At 45.2% G+C, this 26641-nt stretch overlaps 1 protein-coding gene across 1 annotated transcript in view; it reads left to right on the top strand.

Annotated features, from left to right (window-relative positions):
• Positions 1-25759, top strand: part of LOC117497833 (protein furry homolog-like) — a gene marked incomplete at its 3' end in the record, with an annotated part of 71693 nt that extends 45934 nt beyond the window's left edge. Inside the window, 29 exon segments of the mRNA XM_034149855.1 lie at positions 1258-1361; positions 1876-1984; positions 2946-3032; positions 3737-3908; positions 4034-4166; positions 4254-4361; positions 4728-4965; positions 5712-5867; positions 6400-6486; positions 8319-8587; positions 9780-9993; positions 10891-11015; positions 14316-14373; positions 14509-14600; positions 15541-15713; positions 16171-16331; positions 16481-16591; positions 16765-16919; positions 17576-17675; positions 17934-18102; positions 18255-18517; positions 19379-19519; positions 19705-19873; positions 21289-21373; positions 21485-21597; positions 21924-22074; positions 22423-22526; positions 23150-23332; positions 25582-25759. Of these exon segments, the coding sequence (XP_034005746.1) occupies positions 1258-1361; positions 1876-1984; positions 2946-3032; positions 3737-3908; positions 4034-4166; positions 4254-4361; positions 4728-4965; positions 5712-5867; positions 6400-6486; positions 8319-8587; positions 9780-9993; positions 10891-11015; positions 14316-14373; positions 14509-14600; positions 15541-15713; positions 16171-16331; positions 16481-16591; positions 16765-16919; positions 17576-17675; positions 17934-18102; positions 18255-18517; positions 19379-19519; positions 19705-19873; positions 21289-21373; positions 21485-21597; positions 21924-22074; positions 22423-22526; positions 23150-23332; positions 25582-25759 (4208 nt within the window).
• Positions 25760-26641: the final 882 nt, after the last annotated feature.

Below are 26641 nucleotides of genomic sequence, written 5' to 3'. Positions count from 1 at the left end.
TGCTGATGTTCAGGTGTATATCAGTATGTAGTGTCTCTACTTTAAAGAGTCCTCTCCTGCTGATGTTCAGGTGTATATCAGTATGTAGAGTCTCTACTTTAAAGAGTCCTCTCCTGCTGATGTTCAGGTGTATATCAGTATGTAGTGTCTCTACTTTAAAGAGTCCTCTCCTGCTGATGTTCAGGTGTATATCAGTATGTAGTGTCTCTACTTTAAAGAGTCCTCTCCTGCTGATGTTCAGGTGTATATCAGTATGTAGTGTCTCTACTTTAAAGAGTCCTCTCCTGCTGATGTTCAGGTGTATATCAGTACAGTATGTAGAGTCTCTACTTTAAAGAGTCCTCTCCTGCTGATGTTCAGGTGTATATCAGTATGTAGTGTCTCTACTTTAAAGAGTCCTCTCCTGCTGATGTTCAGGTGTATATCAGTATGTAGAGTCTCTACTTTAAAGAGTCCTCTCCTGCTGATGTTCAGGTGTATATCAGTATGTAGTGTCTCTACTTTAAAGAGTCCTCTCCTGCTGATGTTCAGGTGTATATCAGTATGTAGTGTCTCTACTTTAAAGAGTCCTCTCCTGCTGATGTTCAGGTGTATATCAGTATGTAGTGTCTCTACTTTAAAGAGTCCTCTCCTGCTGATGTTCAGGTGTATATCAGTATGTAGTGTCTCTACTTTAAAGAGTCCTCTCCTGCTGATGTTCAGGTGTATATCAGTATGTAGTGTCTCTACTTTAAAGAGTCCTCTCCTGCTGATGTTCAGGTGTATATCAGTATGTAGTGTCTCTACTTTAAAGAGTCCTCTCCTGCTGATGTTCAGGTGTATATCAGTATGTAGTGTCTCTACTTTAAAGAGTCCTCTCCTGCTGATGTTCAGGTGCATATCAGTATGTAGTGTCTCTACATGTCTCCAGTCTTTAATGTTCAAAAAGCTCTATTTTTCTCATACTGCCTGTGCTGCAGCTCCTCTTTTCACCCTCTGTCTGAAACCAGAGCCAAGTCTGCTCTGATTGGTTAGCTGGCCGGCAATAGGAGCGTGAGTGTTCCATAGTGATGTCACTATGTTGGGGAAGTAAACAAAGGAGTCCAATGGAGGCCTTATGTTTAGATGTGTGACTGAAACTCTTCAGTGAGAGGCTGACAGGATCCCAGTTTGTTTGTTTTGGTATGAGGATTCTTTTCAACATAACAGCAGGTGGGTACATTTATAAATAATTATATTTATTGTATTTAATTAATATGTCTCTGTTGCCCCCCGCAGAACAAAGACCCCAAAATGTCGCGCGTGGCTCTGGAGTCTCTGTACCGACTGCTGTGGGTCTACATCATCAGGATCAAGTGTGAGAGCAACACCGTCACACAGAGGTAAACACACACTTTTTGATTAAAATCGTACAATTCTGACTTTTTTTTTACTGAAAATCAAACTGTTCAGATTCTGAATTCTGACTTTTTTCAAAAAATTACAGAATTCTGACTTTTTTTTGAAAATGTTGAAAATTCGGACTTTTTTTTCATAAAATCTCAAAATTCTGACTTTTTTTCATAAAATCCTGAAAATTCTGACTTTTTTTTCATAAAATCTAAAAATTCTGACTTTTTTCAAAAAATGACAGAATTCTGACTTTTTTTCGAAAATGTTCAGAATTCTGACTTTTTCATAAAATCTAAAAATTCATAAAATGTCTAAATTCTGACTTTTTAGAAAAAAAACAATAAATAGCAAAATAATTGTCTTAATATAATTAATTAAAAAGAGACATTTCTACCAAATTGCAGTAAATGTGTGCCGTCTCTCCTCGTGTAGTCCCTGATCTCTCTGTGCTGTAAAGATGACCCTCTGGCTGTAAATCATCCTAAACCTCTGTCTCCTCTCCAGTCGTCTGCTCAGCATCGTCTCGGCTCTGTTCCCTAAAGGCTCTCGCAGCGTCGTTCCCAGAGACACTCCGCTCAACATCTTCGTCAAGATCATCCAGTTCATCGCTCAGGTGAACACTGCACACTGTTTGTGTTTATATATATATATATAGGTTACATATTTATATACATATATATATTTATATCTCTCTGTGTCAGATTCACTTTAAACAGTCAGGAAATCTTGCCGTGACCAATAAGGACGTGGAGCGATTTCTAGCAATTTAATAGATTTTATCTTTTTATTTCACATTCTTACTTTTTTTGTTCATATACATTTTATTTATCTCAAAAAACATTATATATATATTTTGTATTAATGATAAACATGATTTCCCTCGAGACAAAAACATATTGTGATTTGGATGACTGATATTTAGCAGGAATTTTAATGCTATGTGCAGTGCTATGTTTAATTTTAAAAATAATCAGTCCCTTAAACCAATGGATAATCTCTCATATTGATCATAACAACGAGAATTAAAAGACAGAAGATATCAGGGCCTTCCCTCAAGCTTCGGATAGGTTATTGGGTTTTCCTCACATCACGTATTCTATATCATGATTCCCATGTATTTGAAACAGTTTGTGGATGAAATGAATTTAATTGAATGACCATTATCATGTCTATTCTGCTGCCTTCAGCACTAACTGTGTGTGTGTGTGTGTGTGTGTGTGTGTGTGTGTGTGTGTGTGTGTGTGTGTGTGTGTGTGTGTGTGTGTGTGTGTGTGTGTGTGTGTGTGTGTGTGTGTGTGTGTGTGTGTGTGTGTGTGTGTGTGTGTGTGTGTGTGTGTGTGTGTGTGTGGTGTGTGTGTGTGTGTGTGTGTGTGTGTGTGTGTGTGTGTGTGTGTGTGTGTGTGTGTGTGTGTGTGTGTGTGTGTGTGTGTGTGTGTGTGTGTTGTGTGTGTGTGTGTGTGTGTGTGTGTGTGTGTGTGTGTGTGTGTGTGTGTGTGTGTGTGTGTGTGTGTGTGTGTGTGTGTGTGTGTGTGTGTGTGTGTGTGTGTGTGTGTGTGTGTGTGTGTGTGTTGCAGGAGAGGCTGGACTTTGCCATGAAGGAGATCATCTACGACCTGCTGTGTGTGGGCAAATCCCACAAAACCTTCACCATCAACCCCGAGGTGAGGAGAGGATCTTAGTGTTCACATGTTGTTCCCTCTCTTACCCCTGATTCAAGTCTCTGTCATGTGCTCAGCAGCTCCAGTGGAAATATGGCAATGAAAAACTGAAGTCCTCCTCCAACAGAGCAACTTGAATATATAGAGGACATAAAACGGATCAAATAGTGCAAGAGAATGTTTTGAGATGTGCAAGTTAATACAAATAACATAGAAATAGAGTCTATATACGAGTAAATAGAATATGATAAATAAATTGCAAACAGATGAATGTTTATCAGAATACTTTTTGAATTTTGAGATGTTGGAAAAATACATATTTTTTAGAAAAAGTCAGAATCTTTTAATTTTGAGGAAAAAGCCAACATTTTGAGAAAAAAGTCAACATTTTGAGGCAAAAGTCAGAATGTTGAGATTTTCAGAAGAAAAAAAAACATTTTGAGAAAAAACTCAGTATTGTGTACATGACGTATGATTACCTACAAGAACCGGTATTCTTCCATCTTGTGACTGTGTAACTCCCTCTCTTGGATATCAGCATGTGAAGGACACTGTTCAGGAACTAGTTGATGCTCTGTATGTGATGACTACTTCCATTCTGGAGAGGATCACAGATACATGGATCCTGAGATTGAAGCTCAAGCTGGGGACGAGTGAGAGTTTTCTAACAGTGTTTAATAGTGTTCTGGTCTCCTCCTCCTCTCCAGAGGATGAACATCGGGCTGAGGGCCTTCCTGGTGGTCGCTGACTCTCTGCAGCAGAAAGACGGAGAGCCTCCGATGCCGACGACGGGCATCATCATGCCGTCAGGAAACACGCTGCGGGTGAAGAAGATCTTCCTGAACACCACGCTCACCGACGAGGAGGCCAAGGGCATCGGTACGTAACCATGAACTCCTCTAAGCTCTTCTCCCACAGATACCACATGAACCATTACTGTCAATAGCACACTAACACTGTCTCTGCACGTCTCTGTGTTGACTCTGACTCCTCTGTGTGTGCAGGCATGTCTCTGTACTACCCTCAGATGAGGAAGGCTCTGGATAACATCCTGAGACACCTGGACAAAGAGGTGGGCCGCTCCATGAGCATGACCAACGTGCAGATGTCCAACAAGGAGCCGGAGGACATGATCACGTACGTCCCTTTTTATATAGATGTATAAACCCATATGTTCAGTGTGAGGTACCTGTCCAGGTGTTCATCCTCATGTCTGTGCCTCAGGGGGGAGAGGAAGCCCAAGATCGACCTCTTCAGGACCTGTGTGGCCGCCATCCCCCGACTCATCCCCGACGGCATGAGCAGGCAGGACCTCATCGAGCTGCTCGCCAAGTAAAACACACTTTAATATCAAATATACCATTTTAAAGATTTCTTCTTAATTAAAGGTTATTTTAAAAAATCGTTAATTATTCTAAAGGTCCTAAAAAAAGGTCCTACATATATTTTAAAATGTCTTAAAAGTTTATCGAAAAATACTTTGAAAAAAAAAGTACCTGGGAACTTTAAAGCCAGCTGTTTCAAGACACTATATCATGTGAGTTTATAAATGAGATGTCCTTCTCCCCTCTCTCTCTCTCCCTCTCTCTCTCTCTCTCTCTCTCTCTCTCTCTCTCTCTCTCTCCTCTCTCTCTCTCTCTCTCTCTCTCGCTCTCTCCCCCCTCTCTTCTCTCTCTCTCTCTCCCCCCTCTCCCCCAGACTCACCATCCATATGGACGAGGAGCTGCGGGGTCTGGCCTTCACCACGCTCCAGGCTCTCATGGTGGACTTCCCCGAGTGGCGTGAGGACGTTCTGTCGGGCTTCGTGTACTTCATCGTGCGGGAGGTGACGGACGTTCACCCCACGCTGCTGGACAACGCCGTGAAGATGCTGCTGCAGCTCATCAGCCAATGGAGGCAGGCGGTGCAGAGCAGCAACAAGAGCCACGACACAGCGGTGCGTCACTCAATACCTTCCCCTGTGATGTGTTCAGGGACCCGTCTGTCCTAACCCGTCCTCATGATGTGTTCAGGGACCCGTCTGTCCTAACCCGTCCTCATGATGTGTTCAGGGACCCGTCTGTCCTAACCCGTCCTCATGTGTTCAGGGACCCGTCTGTCCTAACCCGTCCTCATGATGTGTTCAGGGACCCGTCTGTCCTAACCCGTCCTCATGATGTGTTCAGGGACCCGTCTGTCCTAACCCTTCCTCATGATGTGTTCAGGGACCCGTATGTCCTAACCCTTCCTCATGATGTGTTCAGGGACCCGTCTGTCCTAACCCTTCCTCATGATGTGTTCAGGGACCCGTCTGTCCTAACCCTTCCTCATGATGTGTTCAGGGACCCGTCTGTCCTAACCCTTCCTCATGATGTGTTCAGGGACCCGTATGTCCTAACCCTTCCTCATGATGTGTTCAGGGACCCGTATGTCCTGTACCGTATATCGTCCCACTGCTTATATGTGTTACTATAGTACTGATCTTCTATATGTCATGAATTGAAAGTCAATCTGTGACTTTTATTCATTCCGATTTTTGCTAATATCACCATGAGACAAAAGTGGGGGTTAAACTTTAATTCTGTGGTCCTAAAAATTACTTTAAGTTTCAGTTGTTAGAAAAAGCCTTAAATTCTTAAAAGTATTACAAAAGTTCTTAAAGTATTCTAAAAACTAATAAAAGGATCTTGATGGTGTGTTCAGGGCCCTGCCAGCGGCCCCTCTCTCCTCTCCGTGCTCCACCTGGTGGAGGCTCTCTCTCTGGTGGTGCTGTGCAGCTGTCGCCCGGCAACACGCCGCCTGGCCGTCAACGTGCTGAAGGAAGTCCGCGCGCTGCACACCGCCCTGGGCATCGGGAAGGTAAACGCAATCAGAATACCTTTATGGGGACGTTTACATTTGTTTCAGCAGAAAAGAGCCAAAGACAGCTCAATGAGAAACAATGTTAGATTAAACAAATCTAAAAATGACAGAATTGACAAAATACACTTCCTGTAACAGTTGTGAGGATTTAGCAGCCAGGTGTATATGGCACGGTTATTAACGGCAATCCCTCTGAGTTATATTGTTGCATCTATTCACTTAACTTGAGTCTTATCTTCCCAAGAGAAATCATTATATATTTAACTGTGTTTTATTGTTATTATGATGTATTTTACCTCCTTGTGTCTCTTAACCTGTTCAAATGTTATATTTTGCTGCATGTACCTGTAAAGGTTTTAACATCTGATCTGAGGGGAATTTCTTGTTGTTGATGTTTTACTTGTGATGTTGTAAAGCACTTTGAGCTGCACGTGCTGTATGAAAAGTGCTGTATAAATACACCTTTATTATTATATAACTGACAGGTGTTTATAAGATGTGTGTATACTGACCTGTGTGTGTGTGTCAGGGGGACGAGGAGCTGGCCATCGATGTGATGGACAGACTGAGTGCGTCGGTGTTGGAGAGCTTCATCCATCTCACAGGAGCCGACCAGGTACACACCTTTCTAATTATACATCTTTGATTATCTGAATTTTAAACCTTAATTTGACTCAAATATGATTTTTATTCTGGGCCAAATGTATCGACCGACTGCTTATGTGTTACTATAGTACTAATCTTATATATGTGTCATGTATATACAGTCAATCTGTGACTTAATGTCATTCATATTCATATGTTTGCCAATATGACCATGAGATAAAAATAGGGGTTACATTTTTATGCTGTGGTCCTAAAAATGACTTTAAGTTGTTTTAAAAAAAGGCTTAAGTTCTTAAAAGTATTAAAACAGTTCTTAAAGTCTTCTAAAAAATCTTGAAAAAAATCTTTAAAAATATCTGAAAAAAGTTAATTAAAAATATTTTACAAAAAAAGAACTTTTTCAAAGTCTTGTCTTCTTGAACAGGTCCTCAAAGGGTCTAAGAACAGGTCCTCAAAGGGTCTAAGAACAGGTCCTCAAAGGGTCTAAGAACAGGTCCTCAAAGGGTCTAAGAACAGGTCCTCAAAGGGTCTAAGAACAGGTCCTCAAAGGGTCTAAGAACAGGTCCTCAAAGGGTCTAAGAACAGGTCCTCAAAGGGTCTAAGAACAGGTCCTCAAAGGGTCTAAAAACAGGTCCTCAAAGGGTCTGAGAACAGGTCCTCGAAGGGTCTGAGAACAGGTCCTCGAAGGGTCTGAGAACAGGTCCTCGAAGGGTCTGAGAACAGGTCCTCGAAGGGTCTGAGAACAGGTCCTCGAAGGGTCTGAGAACAGGTCCTCGAAGGGTCTGAGAACAGGTCCTCGAAGGGTCTGAGAACAGGTCCTCGAAGGGTCTGAGAACAGGTCCTCGAAGGGTCTGAGAACAGGTCCTCGAAGGGTCTGAGAACAGGTCCTCAAAGGGTCTGAGAACAGGTCCTCAAAGGGTCTAAGAACAGGTCCTCAAAGGGTCTAAGAACAGGTCCTCAAAGGGTCTAAGAACAGGTCCTCAAAGGGTCTGAGAACAGGTCCTCAAAGGGTCTGAGAACAGGTCCTCAAAGGGTCTAAGAACAGGTTTTAATGAAGTCTTAAAACGTTTTTAAAAGGTTTTTAAACAGTGTTACATTTATTAAGATTGTCTTATAATTTCTTAAAATGTCTATAAATAGTCTTAGAGTCATGAACCCTCAAAAAATAGTCTTAAAGGTTTATGGAAAAGGTCTTAAACATTTCTTCAACAGGTTTATAAACAGTGTTACATTTATTAAGATTGTCTTAACATTTCTTAAAAGGTCATGAAGTGGAAGAAAAGTCTTAAAGGTTTATGGAAAAGGTCTTAAATATTCTTAAAATAGGTGCAACAGACTCTTAGATGTACCTCCTCTTTTCTGTTTTAGTTTTAGACAGCAGGACATATTGTGTTTTTTAAAGTCTCCTCTCTGTACCCCCAGTCGTCCCTGCTGTACTTTAAAGTCTCCTCTCTGTACCCCCAGTCGTCCCTGCTGTACTTTAAAGTCTCCTCTCTGTACCCCCAGTCGTCCCTGCTGTACTTTAAAGTCTCCTCTCTGTACCCCCAGTCGTCCCTGCTGTACTTTAAAGTCTCCTCTCTGTACCCCCAGTCGTCCCTGCTGTACTTTAAAGTCTCCTCTCTGTACCCCCAGTCGTCCCTGCTGTACTTTAAAGTCTCCTCTCTGTACCCCCAGTCGTCTCTGCTGTACTTTAAAGTCTCCTCTCTGTACCCCCAGTCGTCCCTGCTGTACTTTAAAGTCTCCTCTCTGTACCCCCAGTCGTCCCTGCTGTACTTTAAAGTCTCCTCTCTGTACCCCCAGTCGTCTCTGCTGTACTTTAAAGTCTCCTCTCTGTACCCCCAGTCGTCCCTGCTGTACTGCCCCAGCGGCATCGACCTGCAGACGCTGGCTGAGTGGAGCTCGTCTCCCATCAGCCACCAGTTTGACGTGGTGAGCCCCTCCCACATCTGGGTGTTTGCCCATGTGACTCAGGGCCAGGACCCCTGGGTGATCAGCTTCTCCAGCTTCCTGCGGGGGGACAACCTGCCCAAACACTGCCCCTCCGCCCTCAACTACGCCTGGATGTTCGCCTACACCCGCCTGCAGCTGCTCTCCCCACAGGTCGACATCAAGTACGTTCCTGCAGCCTCTCTCTGTTCACGCACGTTGTTACCGTATTGACACGAATATAAGACCACCCCTTTTTGTCAAGACTCATTTTTGGAAAGATACCTTTTTGAAGACCAGATCTAGTTTTTTTTATCTTCCTCCGGGAATGCAAAGGGTCTAAGAACAGGTCCTCAAAGGGTCTAAGAACAGGTCCTCAAAGGGTCTAAGAACAGGTCCTCAAAGGGTCTAAGAACAGGTCCTCAAAGGGTCTAAGAACAGGTCCTCAAAGGGTCTAAGAACAGGTCCGCAAAGGGTCTAAGAACAGGTCCGTAAGGGTCTAAGAACAGGTCTTAATGAAGTCTTAAAAGGTTTTTAAACAGTGTTACATTTATTAAGATTGTCTTATAGTTTCTTAAAATGTCTATAAATAGTCTTAAAGCTTTATGGAAAATAGGTGTAACAAACTCCTAGACCCCCTTAAAGTGAAAAGTCTTAAAAGTCTTGTGTTCCTGAGCAGGTCCTGAAAAAGGCTCCTTAAAGGGTCTTTGTGGGTCTCTGACTGTTTACATTTTGAAGGCGGTCTTTTTGGGCTCTCCATCTTCTAACGTTAAACTCAGTAACACCATATTTCTTTGCGACTCGACGGTTGTTTGATGACTCGGCGTCGTTGATCACCATTATCTTAAAATTGGGATCGTAACTTCGCCTCTCTTGTTTATGAACTCGCCTACTTCTGACCCACTGTGTTGGAGTTGGTCTCTGCATCTCTCTCTCTCTCCTGTTGAACTGTTACTTTAAGACGAACACTCGTTTGGCGCCATCTGTTGGTGTGACTGTGTAATTACATCGAAAAGTCTAGACCCCGGATAGAAGACGACCCCTCTGTTTTAGATTTCTTTAGAGGAAAAGAAAATCTTATATTCGGGTCAATACAGTATATATTATATCTGACGGCATTATGGACTGAAGACTTAAATCAGAAGAAGACCCTTTAATAATCCACGAGGGGACACACTAACAAGCACATTAGCTATTCCTGGAAATGGAAATGGAAGGAAATGTAATTTTAACCTCTTGCTTATAGATATTTAAATATGACTGACTTAATAACCAGATAATGTGAAGCATGTTTCAGTGTGGTTCTGACCTCTGACCTCTCCTGTGTGTGTTCTGACCTGACCTCTGACCTCTCTCTCCTGTGTTTCCCCCCTCCAGCAGCCCCATCAATGCTAAGAAGCTGAACAGTGTGAGCAGCAGCGACTCGTACGTGGGTCTGTGGAGGAACTACCTGATCCTGTGCTGCAGCTGCGCCTCCTCCTCCTCTTCCTCCTGCTCCTCTGCCTCCTCCTCCACCTCCGGGTCCGTGCGCTGCTCCCCCCCCGAGACGCTGGCGTCCACGCCGGACAGCGGCTACAGCTACGACTCTAAGGTCAGCGCGCACACACACACACACACACACACACACACACACACACACACACTAATATATAAGTGTTAGAAAACTCTCCCTGGTCCCCGGCTTGAGCTTCAATCTCAGGATCCATGTATTTGTGATCCTCTCAAGAATGGAAGTAGTCAAAATCTCAAAAATCTGGCTTTTTCTCAAAAATCTCCTAAATCAGACTTTTTCTCAAAATCTGACTTTTTCTCAATCTCAAAAATCTGACTTTTACACACAAATCTAAAAAAATGCTGACTTTTCTCAAAAAAATCTGACATTTCTCAAAAGTCTCAAAAAATGTGACTTTTTCGCAAAAATCTCCAAAAAATTGACTTTTTCGCAAAATTCGGACTTTTTCTCAAAATCTCAAAATCCGGACTTTTTCTCAAGAATCTCAAAATTCTGACTTTTTCTGAATACTTAAAAATGTTAATAATCACTGGTCCCCAGTTTGAGCTTCAACCTCAGGATCCATGTATCTGTGATCCTCTCCAGAATGGAAGTAGTCATCACATACAGAGCATCAACTAGTTCCTGAACAGTGTCCTTCACATGCTGATATCCAAGAGAGGGAGTTACACAGTCACAAGATGGAGGAATAGAAAGCAGTATTCAATGTTTACTTCAGATTAGCTCCACGTCAGAAATGAGCATGCTTGTCATATGTCTATCTCCATAGAGGCTGAATCATCATGTTAATCACATAGCTATCATATGCCTCAAACAGTCCTGATGCTCTTCTAGGTAATCATACATCCTGTCATGTTCACAGCTACAGTTGGGATACCTTTGTTATCATGTTGCTCATGTTGGAGAGGACATTCAGGATTTTACTAACGATAAACATGTATTGATGTTGTTGTTGTTTTTGTTTGTGTGTTGCAGATAGTGGGCTCCCCCTCCCCCTCCTCCCTGTTTAAGCACATTGTCCCCATGATGCGCTCGGAGAGTATGGACGTCACGGAGTCTCTGGTGCTCGGGCTCGGCAGGACCAACCCCTTGGCCTTCAGGTACACACACCTCACACACCTACACCTCACACACACCTACACCTCACACACACCTACACCTCACACACACCTACACCTCACACCATACACGTCACAAAACCTCACCCACATCACACCTACACCGCACACAACACATACACCTCACACACACCTACACCTCACACACACCTACACCTCACACACACCTACACCTCACACACACCTCACACCTCACACACACCTACACCTCACACACACCTACACCTCACACACACCGAACCGCCACACACACCTACACCTCACACACACCTACACCTCACACACACCTACACCTCACACACACCTACACCTCACACACCCCTTACACACCCCTCACACACACCTACACCTCACACGCACACCTACACACACACCTTACACACCCCTCACACACACCACACACACCTCACACACCCCTCACACACCCTCACACACACCCACACACACCTCACACACACCTCACACGCACCTCACACACACCTCACACACCCTCTCACACGCACACCTCACACACACCTCACACACCCCTCACACACCCCTCACACACACCTCACACACACCTCACACACACCTCACACACGCACCACACACACACCTCACACGCACCTCACACACACACACCTCACACACGCACCACACACACGCACCTCACACACGCACCACACACACCACACACACACCTCACACACACACCTCACACACACACCTCACACACACACCACACACACACCTCACACACACCTCACACACCTACAACTGAATATATGCAACTCTAACACACTTCCAATAGCTCATCAGTCCCTGAAACACAGCTCTTTCTGACTCATCATTATCTGGAATACTAAGTTCATTAAATGTCTGAATGTGAGCTGGCTGAACATGACTCTGTGTTGAACGTGAGCTGGCTGAACGTGACTCTGTGCTGAACGTGACTCTGTGCTGAACGTGACTCTGTGCTGAACGTGACTCTGTGCTGAACGTGACTCTGTGCTGAACGTGACTCTGTGCTGAACGTGAGCTGGCTGAACATGACTCTGTGCTGAACGTGAGCTGGCTGAACATGACTCTGTGCTGAACGTGACTCTGTGTTGAACGTGAGCTGGCTGAACATGACTCTGTGCTGAACGTGAGCTGGCTGAACATGACTCTGTGCTGAACGTGACTCTGTGCTGAACGTGACTCTGTGCTGAACGTGACTCTGTGCTGAACGTGACTCTGTGCTGAACGTGACTCTGTGCTGAACGTGACTCTGTGCTGAACGTGACTCTGTGCTGAACGTGACTCTGTGTTGAACGTGAGCTGGCTGAACATGACTCTGTGCTGAACGTGACTCTGTGCTGAACGTGACTCTGTGCTGAACGTGACTCTGTGCTGAACGTGACTCTGTGCTGAACGTGACTCTGTGTTGAACGTGAGCTGGCTGAACATGACTCTGTGCTGAACGTGACTCTGTGCTGAACGTGACTCTGTGCTGACGTGACTCTGTGCTGACGTGACTCTGTGCTGAACGTGACTCTGTGCTGAACGTGACTCATGTCTGTGCTGAACGTGACTCTGTGCTGAACGTGACTCTGTGCTGAACGTGACTCTGTGCTGAACGTGACTCTGTGCTGAACGTGACTCTGTGCTGAACGTGACTCTGTACTGAGAAACAGTGACTCTGTGCTGACGTGACTCGGTAGCGTGAACGTGAGACTCTGTGCTGAACATGACTCTGTGCTGACATATGACTCTGTACTGAATCATGACTCTGTACTGAACATGACTCTGTTGCTGAACATGACTGGCCTCGTGCTGAACATGACTCTGTGCTGAACATGACTCTGTGCTGAAGCATGACTCTGTACTGAACATGACCTCTGTGCTGAACATGACTCTGTGCTGAACATGACTCTGTGCTGAACATGACTCTGTGCTGAACATGACTCTGTGCTGAACATGACTCTGTACTGAACATGACTTGTGCTGAACGTGAGCTGTGCTGAATATGACTCTGTAACTGAACATGACTCTGTGCTGAATATGACTCTGTACTGAACATGACTCTGTGCTGAACGTGACTCTGTGCTGAATGTGACTCTGTACTGAACATGACTCTGTGCTGAATATGACTCTGTACTGAACATGACTCTGTGCTGAACGTGACTCTGTGCTGAATGTGACTCTGTACTGAACATGACTCTGTGCTGAACATGACTCTGTGCTGAACGTGACTCTGTGCTGAACATGACTCTGTGCTGAACGTGACTCTGTACTGAACATGACTCTGTGCTGAACATGACTCTGTGCTGAACGTGACTCTGTGCTGAACATGACTCTGTGCTGAACGTGACTCTGTACTGAACATGACTCTGTGCTGAACGTGAGCTGGCTGAATATGACTCTGTACTGAACATGACTCTGTGCTGAACGTGACTCTGTGCTGAACGTGACTCTGTGCTGAACGTGACTCTGTGCTGAACGTGACTCTGTGCTGAACGTGACTCTGTACTGAACATGACTCTGTGCTGAACGTGACTCTGTGCTGAACGTGACTCTGTGCTGAACATGACTCTGTGCTGAACATGACTCTGTGCTGAACGTGACTCTGTGCTGAACGTGACTCTGTGCTGAACGTGACTCTGTGCTGAACGTGACTCTGTGCTGAACGTGACTCTGTGCTGAACGTGACTCTGTGCTGAACATGACTCTGTGCTGAACGTGAGCTGGCTGAATATGACTCTGTACTGAACATGACTCTGTGCTGAATATGACTCTGTACTGAACATGACTCTGTGCTGAACATGACTCTGTACTGAACATGACTCTGTACTGAACATGACTCTGTACTGAACATGACTCTGTGCTGAACGTGACTCTGTACTGAACATGACTGTGCTGAACGTGAGCTGGCTGAATATGACTCTGTACTGAACATGACTCTGTACTGAACATGACTCTGTGCTGAACATGACTCTGTACTGAACATGACTCTGTGCTGAACATGACTCTGTGCTGAACGTGACTCTGTGCTGAACGTGACTCTGTGCTGAACGTGACTCTGTGCTGAACGTGACTCTGTGCTGAACGTGACTCTGTACTGAACATGACTCTGTGCTGAACATGACTCTGTGCTGAACGTGACTCTGTGCTGAACGTGACTCTGTACTGAACATGACTCTGTGCTGAACATGACTCTGTGCTGAACATGACTCTGTGCTGAACGTGAGCTGGCTGAATATGACTCTGTACTGAACATGACTCTGTGCTGAACTGGTTTATTTACGCGTGTGTTTCCTGCAGAGAGTTGATAGAGGAGCTGAACCCCATCATCAAAGAAGCTTTAGAGAGGAGGCCTGAGGTGAGTCTCCTGCAGCTCCTCCACTGGTCTGAGTCTCAGTAAACACTTGATTCTGTTTCCTGTGTCAAAGCGTTCTTCTCTCTCCATGATGTTTCCAGAGTTTGATTAAAATACTTGTATCTGTTCCCCGTGCAGAACATGAAGCGGCGCCGGCGCCGGGACGTTCTCCGGGTCCAGCTGGTCCGGATCTTCGAGCTGCTCGCTGACGCTGGAGTCGTCAGTCAGATGTACGTTACCCTCAGTGTGATCAGGGATCAGTTCACTTTCATTAGACTGGTGTCAGAGAGCAGGAGGATGCTGGACCTGCTCACTGTCTCACTTGCAACAATGATTAGCTAATAAATGGTTGTTTGCAGGCGAGACATTGTGCAGTAATCCTGGCATGAAGTTACCATCCTGCCCCATGCTTTCTGTTTACTGCTTTGACCCGAATGTAACAGAAATCTGAAAAAGAGGGCTCGTCTTACATTCGGGGTCTAGACTTGTCGATGTAATTACACAGTCACACCAACAGATGGCGCCAAACGAGTGTTCCCCCAAGAGAGAGACGTCTTAAAGCAACAGTACAACAGGAGAGAGAGAAATGGAGAGACACAGAGACCAACTCCAACAAAGTGGATCAAAAGTTATTAAACAAGAGAGGCGAAGTTAGGATGCCAATTTGAAGATAATGGTGATCAACGAAGCAGAGTCATCAAACAACCGTTGAGCAGCAAAGAAATGTGGTGTTACTGAGAGTAGCGTGAGAAGATGGAGAAAAAAAAGACCGCCTTTCAAATGTAAACAGTCAGAGAAAAGCAATCCGCGGTCCGCAAAGGCTTCCCGGAGGTTAACAGGAGGGTGTTTGAATACGTGACTGAAAAACAAGATTTGATCTTAAAAAAAAGTTGTTTTCCAAAAGTTAGTCATGAAAAAGAGAGTCTTATAATCGGGGTCGTCTTATAATCGGGGTCGTCTTATAATCGGGGTCGTCTTATTATCGGGGTCGTCTTATTATCGGGGTCGTCTTATTATCGGGGTCGTCTTATTATCGGGGTCGTCTTATAATCGGGGTCGTCTTATAATCGGGGTCGTCTTATAATCGGGGTCGTCTTATAATCGGGTCGTCTTATATATATATATTGATACGGTGATACTAATGAAGATGCTCCTGTGTTGCTCTCACAGAGCCAGCGGGGGTCTGGATGCAGAGAGCCACTCTCTGAACGGAGCGCTGCTGGAGTACGTGGATCTGACCCGGCAGCTGCTGGAGGCCGAGAACGACAAAGACTCAGACACCCTGAAGGACATCCGCTGCCACTTCAGCGCGCTGGTGGCCAACATCATCCAGAACGTCCCCGGTACTGATCACTTACCTATCACTGTTTAGATCAAACAATTCATACTGACTATAAACTGACCAATACTCATTGTGTGTGTGTGTGTGTGTGTGTGTGTGTGTGTGTGTGTGTGTGTGTGTGTGTGTGTGTGTGTGTGTGTGTGTGTGTGTGTGTGTGTGTGTGTGTGTGTGTGTGTGTGTGTGTGTGTGTGTGTGTGTGTGTGTGTGTGTGTGTGTGTGTGTGTGTGTGTGTGTGTGTGTGTGTGTGTGTGTGTGTGTGTGTGTGTGTGTGTGTGTGTGTGTGTGTGTGTGTGTGTGTGTGTGTGTGTGTGTGTGTGTGTGTGTGTGTGTGTGTGTGTGTGTGTGTGTGTGTGTGTGTGTGTGTGTGTGTGTGTGTGTGTGTGTGTGTGTGTGTGATGTGTGTTGTGTGTGTGTGTGTGTGTGTGTGTGTGTGTGTGTGTGTGTGTGTGTGTGTGCAGTGCACCAGAGGAGGACCATCTTCCCGCAGCAGTCCCTCAGACACAGTCTGTTCATGCTGTTCAGCCACTGGGCCGGACCCTTCAGCATCATGTTCACTCCTCTGGACCGATACAGCGACCGCAACATGCAGATCAACCGCCACCAGTACTGCGCTCTCAAGGTACTAATACACACGTGAAGTCATGTGACCGTGCTGTAGTTACTTTATAGCCCATAGATGTTGCCTTCAGGGTCCAACACAGAAATACAACATCACTCCACCACTGTTTAGAATCCATACTGACTGGTAACCGTGTTGTTGTTCCTCAGGCGATGTCTGCGGTGCTGTGCTGCGGTCCTGTCGCTGACAACGTGGGTCTCTCTTCTGATGGATACCTCTACAAGTGGCTCGACAACATCCTGGACTCTCAGGACAAGAAGGTGAGAGCTGCCATCTTTAATTATCACTGACATGTTTCTGATGGTCTGAGCAGACCCATGTGAACGAGTACTGGTTATAAAGTTATAGTAGGAGTGTGCAGTTGTTAGACAGAGATCCTAAAGTCATAGTAGGAGTTGTTAGACAGAGATCCTAAAGCACTGGTTCTCCTCAGGTGCACCAGCTGGGCTGCGAGGCGGTGATGCTGCTCCTGGAGCTGAACCCAGATCAGAGTAACTTGATGTTCTGGGCCGTGGACCGCTGCTACACCGGGGCCCGCCGTGTGGCTGCAGGCTGCTTCAGGGCCATCGCTAACGTGTTCCACAACAGGTAACACACACACACACACAGACAGACAGACAATCTCACACACACACTCACACTCACACTCACAGACACACAGACAGACAATCTCACACACACACTCACACTCACACTCACAGACACACAGACAGACAATCTCACACTCACACTCACACTCACACTCACACTCACACAGACAGACAATCTCACACACACACACACAGACACAGACACACACTCACACTCACACTCACACTCACACTCACACTCACAGACACACACAGACAATCTCACACACACACACACACACACACACACACACACATTGTATTGTGTTGCATTGTTGGAGAAGCCTGTGACCTAAACAACATAATTACTCTGTAGCTATGTTAGTTTGACAATAAAGAACCTTGAACCTTGAACACAGACACAGGACACTCGATGACTGAGACTAAATAGAGTCAATTGTGCAGCCTCTTGTAAACTTGTTTAGATACTTTAAAAAGGCATTGAATAAATGAATCTTAAATCTAGTTTTAAGATTCTTTTTAGTGTTGGTTATAAACCATATGTTCCCAGTGTGTGTGTGTGACGTCTCATTGTAGTCTTCACCAGCCTATGGACCAACAGATTGAGTCTCAGAGCCGCTTGTGACTGATGTGTGTTTCTGTTCCTCCTCTCAGGGATTACCAGTTTGACACGGTGGTGCTTCTGAACCTGATCCTGTTCAAAGCTGCTGATTCTTCCAGAGACATCTACGAGGCGGCCATGCAGCTGCTGCAGGTACACGCATCCTCTCAAACTCTAACTTGCATCAAAAAGTTGAAAAACAAAGGCAAAGAAAAGACATTTGAAAAAAATAAAATTGAAATATATCATTTTAAAATATTTGTGTAATGTAAATAAAAACAATTGGGCAGTAGCAACATTATCCTAAAAGGTGTACATAGTCACAGCAGTTTAAGAAGTACTTAACTTTTCCTTTCAACCAGATCTCATGGGATCATAACGCATCTGTAATTAATAATCATGTCGTGACAGATCTTGGAGCCGAAGCTCTTCAGGTACGCCCACAAACTGGAGATCCAGAGAGGCGACGGCATCCTGACCCCCCCCTCCCCGCTGCCTCACCTCTACTCCGTCTCCTACTACCAGCTGTCAGAGGAACTCGCCCGGACCTATCCCGAGCTCACGCTGCCCATCTTCTCAGGTCTGAAGCTCCACACCTCCATCATCCTCTCCCTAACTCTCTGACTTCCTGTCCGCTCAGAGTCTGTCGTTCTCTAACGCTCTGACTTCCTGTCGCTCTCTAACGCTCTGACTTCCTGTCTCTCTCTAACTTTCTGACTTCCTGTCCTCCAGAGGTGAGTCAGCGGATCCAGACAGCGCACCCTGGTGGCCGGCAGGTGATGCTGCACTACCTGCTGCCGTGGATGAACAACGTGGAGCTGGTGGATCTGAAGCCCACCACGAGGCGGGCGGAGGAGGGCGGCAGCGCTGAGGAAGAGGAAGAGGAGCGTGAGACGATGATGGTGAACAGCCGGCGCTGGCTGAGAGGAGAAGGCTGGGGTTCACCTCGAGCGACCACCATGGTGCTCAACAACCTCATGTTCATGACCGCCAAGGTGAGAGGGACGCTGCAGATCTACAGCTGGAGAAATGCTCCATCACAACATGTCTTAATCCATTTCTTATCAGCACATCTCTGGTGAACACTTAGCAGAGAACAGATTTCTGAATTCTGTAAAAAAAAAAAAAAGTTAATTCTCAGAAAAAACTGAAGCCTGAGGAAACATTTTTTTTTTTTAAACATTCTAAGAAACAGACAATTCTGGAAAAAATGCAAAATTCTGAGATAAAGTATTTTCTGAGAATTCTGAAAAAAACATTCTGAATTCTGAAAAAAATTGAAATACAAAAAATGCGAAAAGTAAAACTCAACATTCTGAGAGAAAAAAGAAGAATTTGGTAAAAAAGAGACATTTCTGAAAAATCCCAAGCTCTGAGAAAAAAGTCAACTTCAAAAAAATATATATTTCTGAGAGAAAAGTTGTAATTGGTTAATTTTCTTAGGTAGAGAGGAGAGGGAGGAAAAAAAACAGTTCTGAGAAAAAATACCAAATTCTATAAAAAAAAATAGTCAGTTGTGGAAAATATTCAACTCTGAGAGAAAACACAGTTTTGAGGAAAAAAGTAGAATAAATGCAATTTAAAAAAGTAATTTCTGAAAAAAAAGTTGTAATTGGGTAAATATTTTGGGGACCAAAATACCTCCCTCATTGAGGTCTTACAGAGCCAGAAAGTGAACAAAATAAATAATTAATTACATTTTATTACGAACCCTGACTGTTTAAAGTTATCCGATTACAAACGTTTGATCGTTCATCTCATTGAACTGATAGGTCACATTTTATAATATCGTTGAGTTGCTATGAGCCTGTTAATTTTATTATAAATGAATCCTGAATCATTAAATATCCCCTCAGTACGGGGATGAGTTCGCCTGGTCGGAGATCGAGAACGTTTGGACCACGTTAGCCGACAGCTGGCCGAAGAACCTGAAGATCATCCTGCACTTCCTCACCAGCATGTCGGGGGTCAGCAGCGACCCCAGCCTCCTGCTATACGTGAGTCCAAATGCTACATCAATTAATCAATTAAGCTTTACTCATATATCCCAATACCACAAACCGTAGTGGCAGATACGGAATTGCACGTTAATCTATAAGCTTTATCACAGAGGAAGGTCTACATCCTGCCCTTAAAGGTGTCTCCCATCATGCATTGTGTGTGTGTGTGTGTGTGTCCTCAGGTGAAGCGTGTGGTGGTGTATCTGGGTCGGGATAAGACCATGCAGCTGCTGGAGGAGCTGATGTTTGAGCTGGAGAGCACGGAGCCTGTTAGCTCAGCCGTCACTCACATGGACAACCCTCCATACTACCGCATCACCTCCAGCTACAAGATCCCCTCCGTCACCACAGGTAAGCTAAAGGAGGCTAATGTTGGGCTATAAAGGAACTACAGCACGGTCACATGACTTCACGTCACCACCGCTAAGCTAAAGGTGGCTAATGTTGGGCTATAAAGGAACTACAGCACGGTCACATGACTTCACGTCACCACCGCTAAGCTAAAGGTGGCTAATGTTGGGCTATAAAGGAACTACAGCACGGTCACATGACTTCACGTCACCACCGCTAAGCTAAAGGTGGCTAATGTTGGGCTATAAAGGAACTACAGCACGGTCACATGACTTCACGTCACCACCGCTAAGCTAAAGGTGGCTAATGTTGGGCTATAAAGGAACTACAGCACGGTCACATGACTTCATGTCACCACCGCTAAGCTAAAGGCGGCTAATGTTGGGCTATAAAGGAACTACAGCACGGTCACATGACTTCACGTCACCACCGCTAAGCTAAAGGTGGCTAATGTTGGGCTATAAAGGAACTACAGCACGGTCACATGACTTCACGTCACCACCGCTAAGCTAAAGGTGGCTAATGTTGGGCTATAAAGGAACTACAGCACGGTCACATGACTTCATGTCACCACCGCTAAGCTAAAGGAGGCTAATGTTGGGCTATACAGGAACTACAGCACGGTCACATGACTTCACGTCACCACCGCTAAGCTAAAGGAGGCTAATGTTGGGCTATAAAGGAACTACAGCACGGTCACATGACTTCACGTCACCACCGCTAAGCTAAAGGCGGCTAATGTTGGGCTATAAAGGAACTACAGCACGGTCACATGACTTCACGTCACCACCGCTAAGCTAAAGGAGGCTAATGTTGGGCTATAAAGGAACTACAGCACGGTCACATGACTTCACGTCACCACCGCTAAGCTAAAGGAGGCTAACGTTGGGCTATAAAGGAACTACAGCACGGTCACATGACTTCACGTCACCACCGCTAAGCTAAAGGCGGCTAATGTTGGACTATAAAGGAACTACAGCACGGTCACATGACTTCACGTCACCACCGCTAAGCTAAAGGTGGCTAATGTTGGGCTATAAAGGAACTACAGCACGGTCACATGACTTCACGTCACCACCGCTAAGCTAAAGGCGGCTAATGTTGGACTATAAAGGAACTACAGCACGGTCACATGACTTCACGTCACCACCGCTAAGCTAAAGGTGGCTAATGTTGGGCTATAAAGGAACTACAGCACGGTCACATGACTTCACGTCACCACCGCTAAGCTAAAGGCGGCTAATGTTGGGCTATAAAGGAACTTCAGCACGGTCACATGACTTCACGTCACCACCGCTAAGCTAAAGGCGGCTAATGTTGGGCTATAAAGGAACTTCAGCACGGTCACACTGATTGGTGGACGATAATCTGCCTCCTGATTCTGAACTGTTTTGTTATTGCTTGTCTCTCCTCAGGAACGACCTCCAGCAGCAACACCATGGTGCCCAACACCGAAGGGCATCACGACGTAAAGCTGAAAGACCCCAACATGGAGGAAAGGTACGACACACAGGAAACATGACGTCAGCAGGAAACACAGACACGGGGGGGGGGAACATGAGTAGTGCTCCATTTTCATTTGATTAAACCCCCGCTGTGTTTTGTGTGCAGTTACACCCACCTGGACATCTACAGCGGTCTGAACAGTAATCTGAACCGGCAGCACCACCGCCTGGAGTCTCGATACAGCAGCAGCTCCGGAGGGTCCTACGAGGAGGAGAAGAGTAAGAGGACATCTTGTAGAGCCCACACACACTCCTATAACACGCCTTGTTGTTAAATACCAACTATGTGCAATATGTGCAATATATATATATGCCGTTAATAACTGTGCAATACATACCTGGCTGCTTGTGTTATTTTTGTAATCTTTAATATTTGTTTAAGCATGCTCTTTAGGTAACATTAAGCTGTCTTTGGCTCTTTTCTGTCCCCTCTGTGAGAGTAGTATTTCTGATTGTGATTAAACTATAACAGGATATCTTAGAATCTAAACTCCTCTGTGCCCCCCCCCCCCCCCCCCTCCCTCCCTCCCCCCTCCCTCCCTCAGGTGACTCCATGCCGCTGTATGCTAACTGGCGTCTGAAGGTGATGGACCACAACCGGCCCGAGCCTCTTCCCTTCCCCCCCACCGGAGGCTGCTGGTCTCCTCTGGTGGACTACCTGCCGGAGACCAACGCCCCCGGGGTGCCGCTGCACAGGTAACACCCTCCCACCCCCCCTTTGTTTCCTGTGCTTACTGTAAGGCAAGAATCTGAGAAAAAAGTTGTAATTGGGTAAATATTTTAGGCAACAATACACCTCACTCACTCGGGTCTTACAGATCCAAAAAGCGATAACATGTAGTAACAAACCCTGACTGTTCAAAGTAATCAGATTACAAACGTTCGTTCTCCTGTTCGTTCTTCTCATTGAACTGATGGTTGAATATCTCCTCAGCACGGGGATGAGTTCGCCTGGTCGGAGATCGAGTCGTTTTGACCACGTTAGCCGACAGCTCATACTTTATTTCCTGTGCTTACTATGAACGTTGTATATTTGTGTTGCAGGTGTAACATCGCAGTGATCCTCCTCACAGACCTCATCGTGGACCACGGGGTGAAAGTGGAGTGGAACGCCTACCTGCACCTCCTGCTGCACGCCATCTTTATAGGTGAGCTGTGGGCACTACCATACTGTTTAGTATGACAGGAACCAAGTACCATGTTCCTCTACATCAGCGTGTCTCAAACCTGCTCATACCAAGGACACTCCCCAAATATCCAGAAACAAAAGGCCTGCTCACCACTCCAACAGTTTATATCAAATGACAGCTTAACCTCTCTACATCGCCTCGTCCACACATTAAATCCACAATACAAACACAACTACACACTCTGAGAAACACTGCCCTACATCATATGAAAGTGGGCCAGAAGCTCCAGGATGTTCTTTATACATTAGGCTATAGGGGGTTATATGAGCACAAAGCATGCAACAGTGCTTTGTCTGTAAGGGCTTAGTAGGCAGTACTACTCTACTTTAATCTAATTAAAGACTTTGTCTGAGCAAACCTTACCGACTTAATTGATAACTTTTCTTTTGATAACTAACGTCACCCTAATTAATGTGGTGAAAGTTATAATCGCGATTAATCCCACAGGTTAATCCATCTTTCTCTCTCTTCACTTCTTTTACTTTACTTATTTACAATTAATTTGTCTCTTTTTCAAGGATTAGTCCGTACTAAAGGTAAAAGGAAACCGTATTAACTGACCTCACTCTCCTCCTCCTCAGGGTTTGACCACCAGCACCCCGAGGTGTACGAGCACTGTAAGCGCCTGCTGCTCCACCTGCTGGTGGTTCAGGGAGCTAACAGCAGTGTGCAGTCAGTGGCCATGGTGCTGCTGAGGAACAGAGACTACAACGAGCCCAGAGTCCTCACCGTGAAGCCCCCCGCCCCCGACATCAACCTCACAGGTGAGAGAAGCTGTAGAGAGCAACCTCACAGGTGAGAGAGCAACCTCACAGGTGAGAGAAGCTGTAGAGAGCAACCTCACAGGTGAGAGAAGCTGTAGAGAGCAACCTCACAGGTGAGAGAAGCTGTAGAGAGCAACCTCACAGGTGAGAGAGCAACCTCACAGGTGAGAGAGCAACCTCACAGGTGAGAGAGCAACCTCACAGGTGAGAGAAGCTGTAGAGAGCAACCTCACAGGTGAGAGATGAACCTCACAGGTGAGAGAAGCTGTAGAGAGCAACCTCACAGGTGAGAGATGAACCTCACAGGTGAGAGAAGCTGTAGAGAGCAACCTCACAGGTGAGAGATGAACCTCACAGGTGAGAGATGAACCTCACAGGTGAGAGATGAACCTCACAGGTGAGAGATGAACCTCACAGGTGAGAGATGAACCTCACAGGTGAGAGAGCAACCTCACAGGTGAGAGATGAACCTCACAGGTGAGAGAAGCTGTAGAGAGCAACCTCACAGGTGAGAGATGAACCTCACAGGTGAGAGATGAACCTCACAGGTGAGAGATGAACCTCACAGGTGAGAGATGAACCTCACAGGTGAGAGATGAACCTCACAGGTGAGAGAGCAACCTCACAGGTGAGAGAGCAACCTCACAGGTGAGAGAAGCTGTAGAGAGCAACCTCACAGGTGAGAGATGAACCTCACAGGTGAGAGATGAACCTCACAGGTGAGAGATGAACCTCACAGGTGAGAGATGAACCTCACAGGTGAGAGATGAACCTCACAGGTGAGAGAGCAACCTCACAGGTGAGAGAGCAACCTCACAGGTGAGAGAAGCTGTAGAGAGCAACCTCACAGGTGAGAGATGAACCTCACAGGTGAGAGAAGCTGTAGAGAGCAACCTCACAGGTGAGAGATGAACCTCACAGGTGAGAGAGCAACCTCACAGGTGAGAGATGAACCTCACAGGTGAGAGAGCAACCTCACAGGTGAGAGATGAACCTCACAGGTCGGCGTATCTGAAAACTCCTGTGTTGTAGTACCAGAGCAGACCACTAGGTGGCAGCAACAACCAACACACAGGAGGACCAAACTGTGCTTGAGTTTAAATTGTAACCAAAGTCCCAGAAGCTCCTAAAGACTCTGCATCAGATGAGATGTTACCAGAAGCTCCTAAAGACTGTGCATCAGATGAGATGTTACCAGAAGCTCCTAAAGACTGTGCATCAGATGAGATGTTACCAGAAGCTCCTAAAGACTCTGCATCAGATGAGATGTTACCAGAAGCTCCTAAAGACTCTGCATCAGATGAGATGTTACCAGAAGCTCCTAAAGACTCTGCATCAGATGAGATGTTACCAGAAGCTCCTAAAGACTGTGCATCAGATGAGATGTTACCAGAAGCTCCTAAAGACTCTGCATCAGATGAGATGTTACCAGAAGCTCCTAAAGACTGTGCATCAGATGAGATGTTACCAGAAGCTCCTAAAGACTCTGCATCAGATGAGATGTTACCAGAAGCTCCTAAAGACTGTGCATCAGATGAGATGTTACCAGAAGCTCCTAAAGACTGTGCATCAGATAAGATGTTACCAGAAGCTCCTAAAGACTGTGCATCAGATGAGATGTTACCAGAAGCTCCTAAAGACTGTGCATCAGATGAGATGTTACCAGAAGCTCCTAAAGACTCTGCATCAGATGAGATGTTACCAGAAGCTCCTAAAGACTCTGCATCAGATGAGATGTTACCAGAAGCTCCTAAAGACTGTGCATCAGATGAGATGTTACCAGAAGCTCCTAAAGACTGTGCATCAGATGAGATGTTACCAGAAGCTCCTAAAGACTCTGCATCAGATGAGATGTTACCAGAAGCTCCTAAAGACTCTGCATCAGATGAGATGTTACCAGAAGCTCCTAAAGACTGTGCATCAGATGAGATGTTACCAGAAGCTCCTAAAGACTGTGCATCAGATGAGATGTTACCAGAAGCTCCTAAAGACTGTGCATCAGATGAGATGTTACCAGAAGCTCCTAAAGACTCTGCATCAGATGAGATGTTACCAGAAGCTCCTAAAGACTGTGCATCAGATAAGATGTTACCAGAAGCTCCTAAAGACTCTGCATCAGATGAGATGTTACCAGAAGCTCCTAAAGACTCAGATGAGATGTTACCAGAAGCTCCTAAAGACTCAGATGAGATGTTTTCTATGAAGGGTTACTCCTCACTGAGTGTGTGTTGTTGTTGTTGTTGTTTCAGGCGTGCAGGAGCTGCTCCCCTCCCCCATGACAGGCTCCGGCCTCAGCTCCTCCTCCACCTCCTCCGGCCTCGGGGTGGGGGGGGTGACGCACCTCGCCCCCCCGCTGATCAGCGAGGTCGACGCTTCTGCAGAACAAGACGAGAAAGTCAAAGCTCTCATCGAGTTCATCACGTCCAGGTGAGAGGAACAACAACAACAACAACAACAACAACACTGTGACATCAACACAGACACCAATATTACTATTGCTACTACTATTATTATAACAACTTATAATTAAATAACCTGGCCAACGGCGGATCGATTTTAATTTAGTTTAGGACAATGGATGAAAATCGAATTGCAGTTGTCTGATCAAACCTTACTGACGTCATTGATAACTTCTTAATTGATAACTTCTTCATTGATAACTTCTTAATTGATAACTAACATCACCCTAATGAATGTGGTGAAAGTTATAATTGGAATTAACCCCACAGGGGGATTCACCTCTCTCTCTCCTGTCTAGTTCAGTCTGTTTTTTAAGGGGTGAAAAAGTCAATTAAAGCTGAAATGTGCGTACATTTGTAATGCTGTATTGATCTTCAGTATTGATCAGTTTGCATCATAAACACACGTTCACCAAGTTTCTCTTTCTGTTCAATAACCTGCCTTCACGCCTCCAGCTGTGTCTCAAAGGGTATTTTTACATCGCATGGTTTGGTGTTTTTGGGTTTGGTGACATCTTGGCGTTTCTTATGGAGGTCTAAAGCGGCCATTATATGAAATGTACGACTTAACAAAGACAAGTTCAGGCAAGACAGTACAAACGGGGCAAATCACGTGTCTTTGTATTTTTTATTATTAAGCAACGTATTTTATCGATTTCCTTATTTATTTAACTACATTTTTTTCAAATGATCTTGTTATTGATTTCAGATTTTAAGTTTTTTTATAATGTTACTTATTGTGTAATTTATACATTTTGATTGAATGATTTTATTAAAATACAGAAACAAATATACTTGCAACTTTAGTCCTCCCTATATTTACCTGGTGTGATAAACTGATGTTTTCAGG

This window comes from Trematomus bernacchii, unplaced genomic scaffold (assembly GCF_902827165.1).
Source record: "Trematomus bernacchii unplaced genomic scaffold, fTreBer1.1, whole genome shotgun sequence".
In the NCBI taxonomy this organism is placed as follows: Eukaryota; Metazoa; Chordata; class Actinopteri; order Perciformes; family Nototheniidae; genus Trematomus; species Trematomus bernacchii.
The sequence above is the reverse complement of the archived record's forward strand: the minus strand, read 5'-3'. Positions and strand labels throughout refer to the sequence as shown.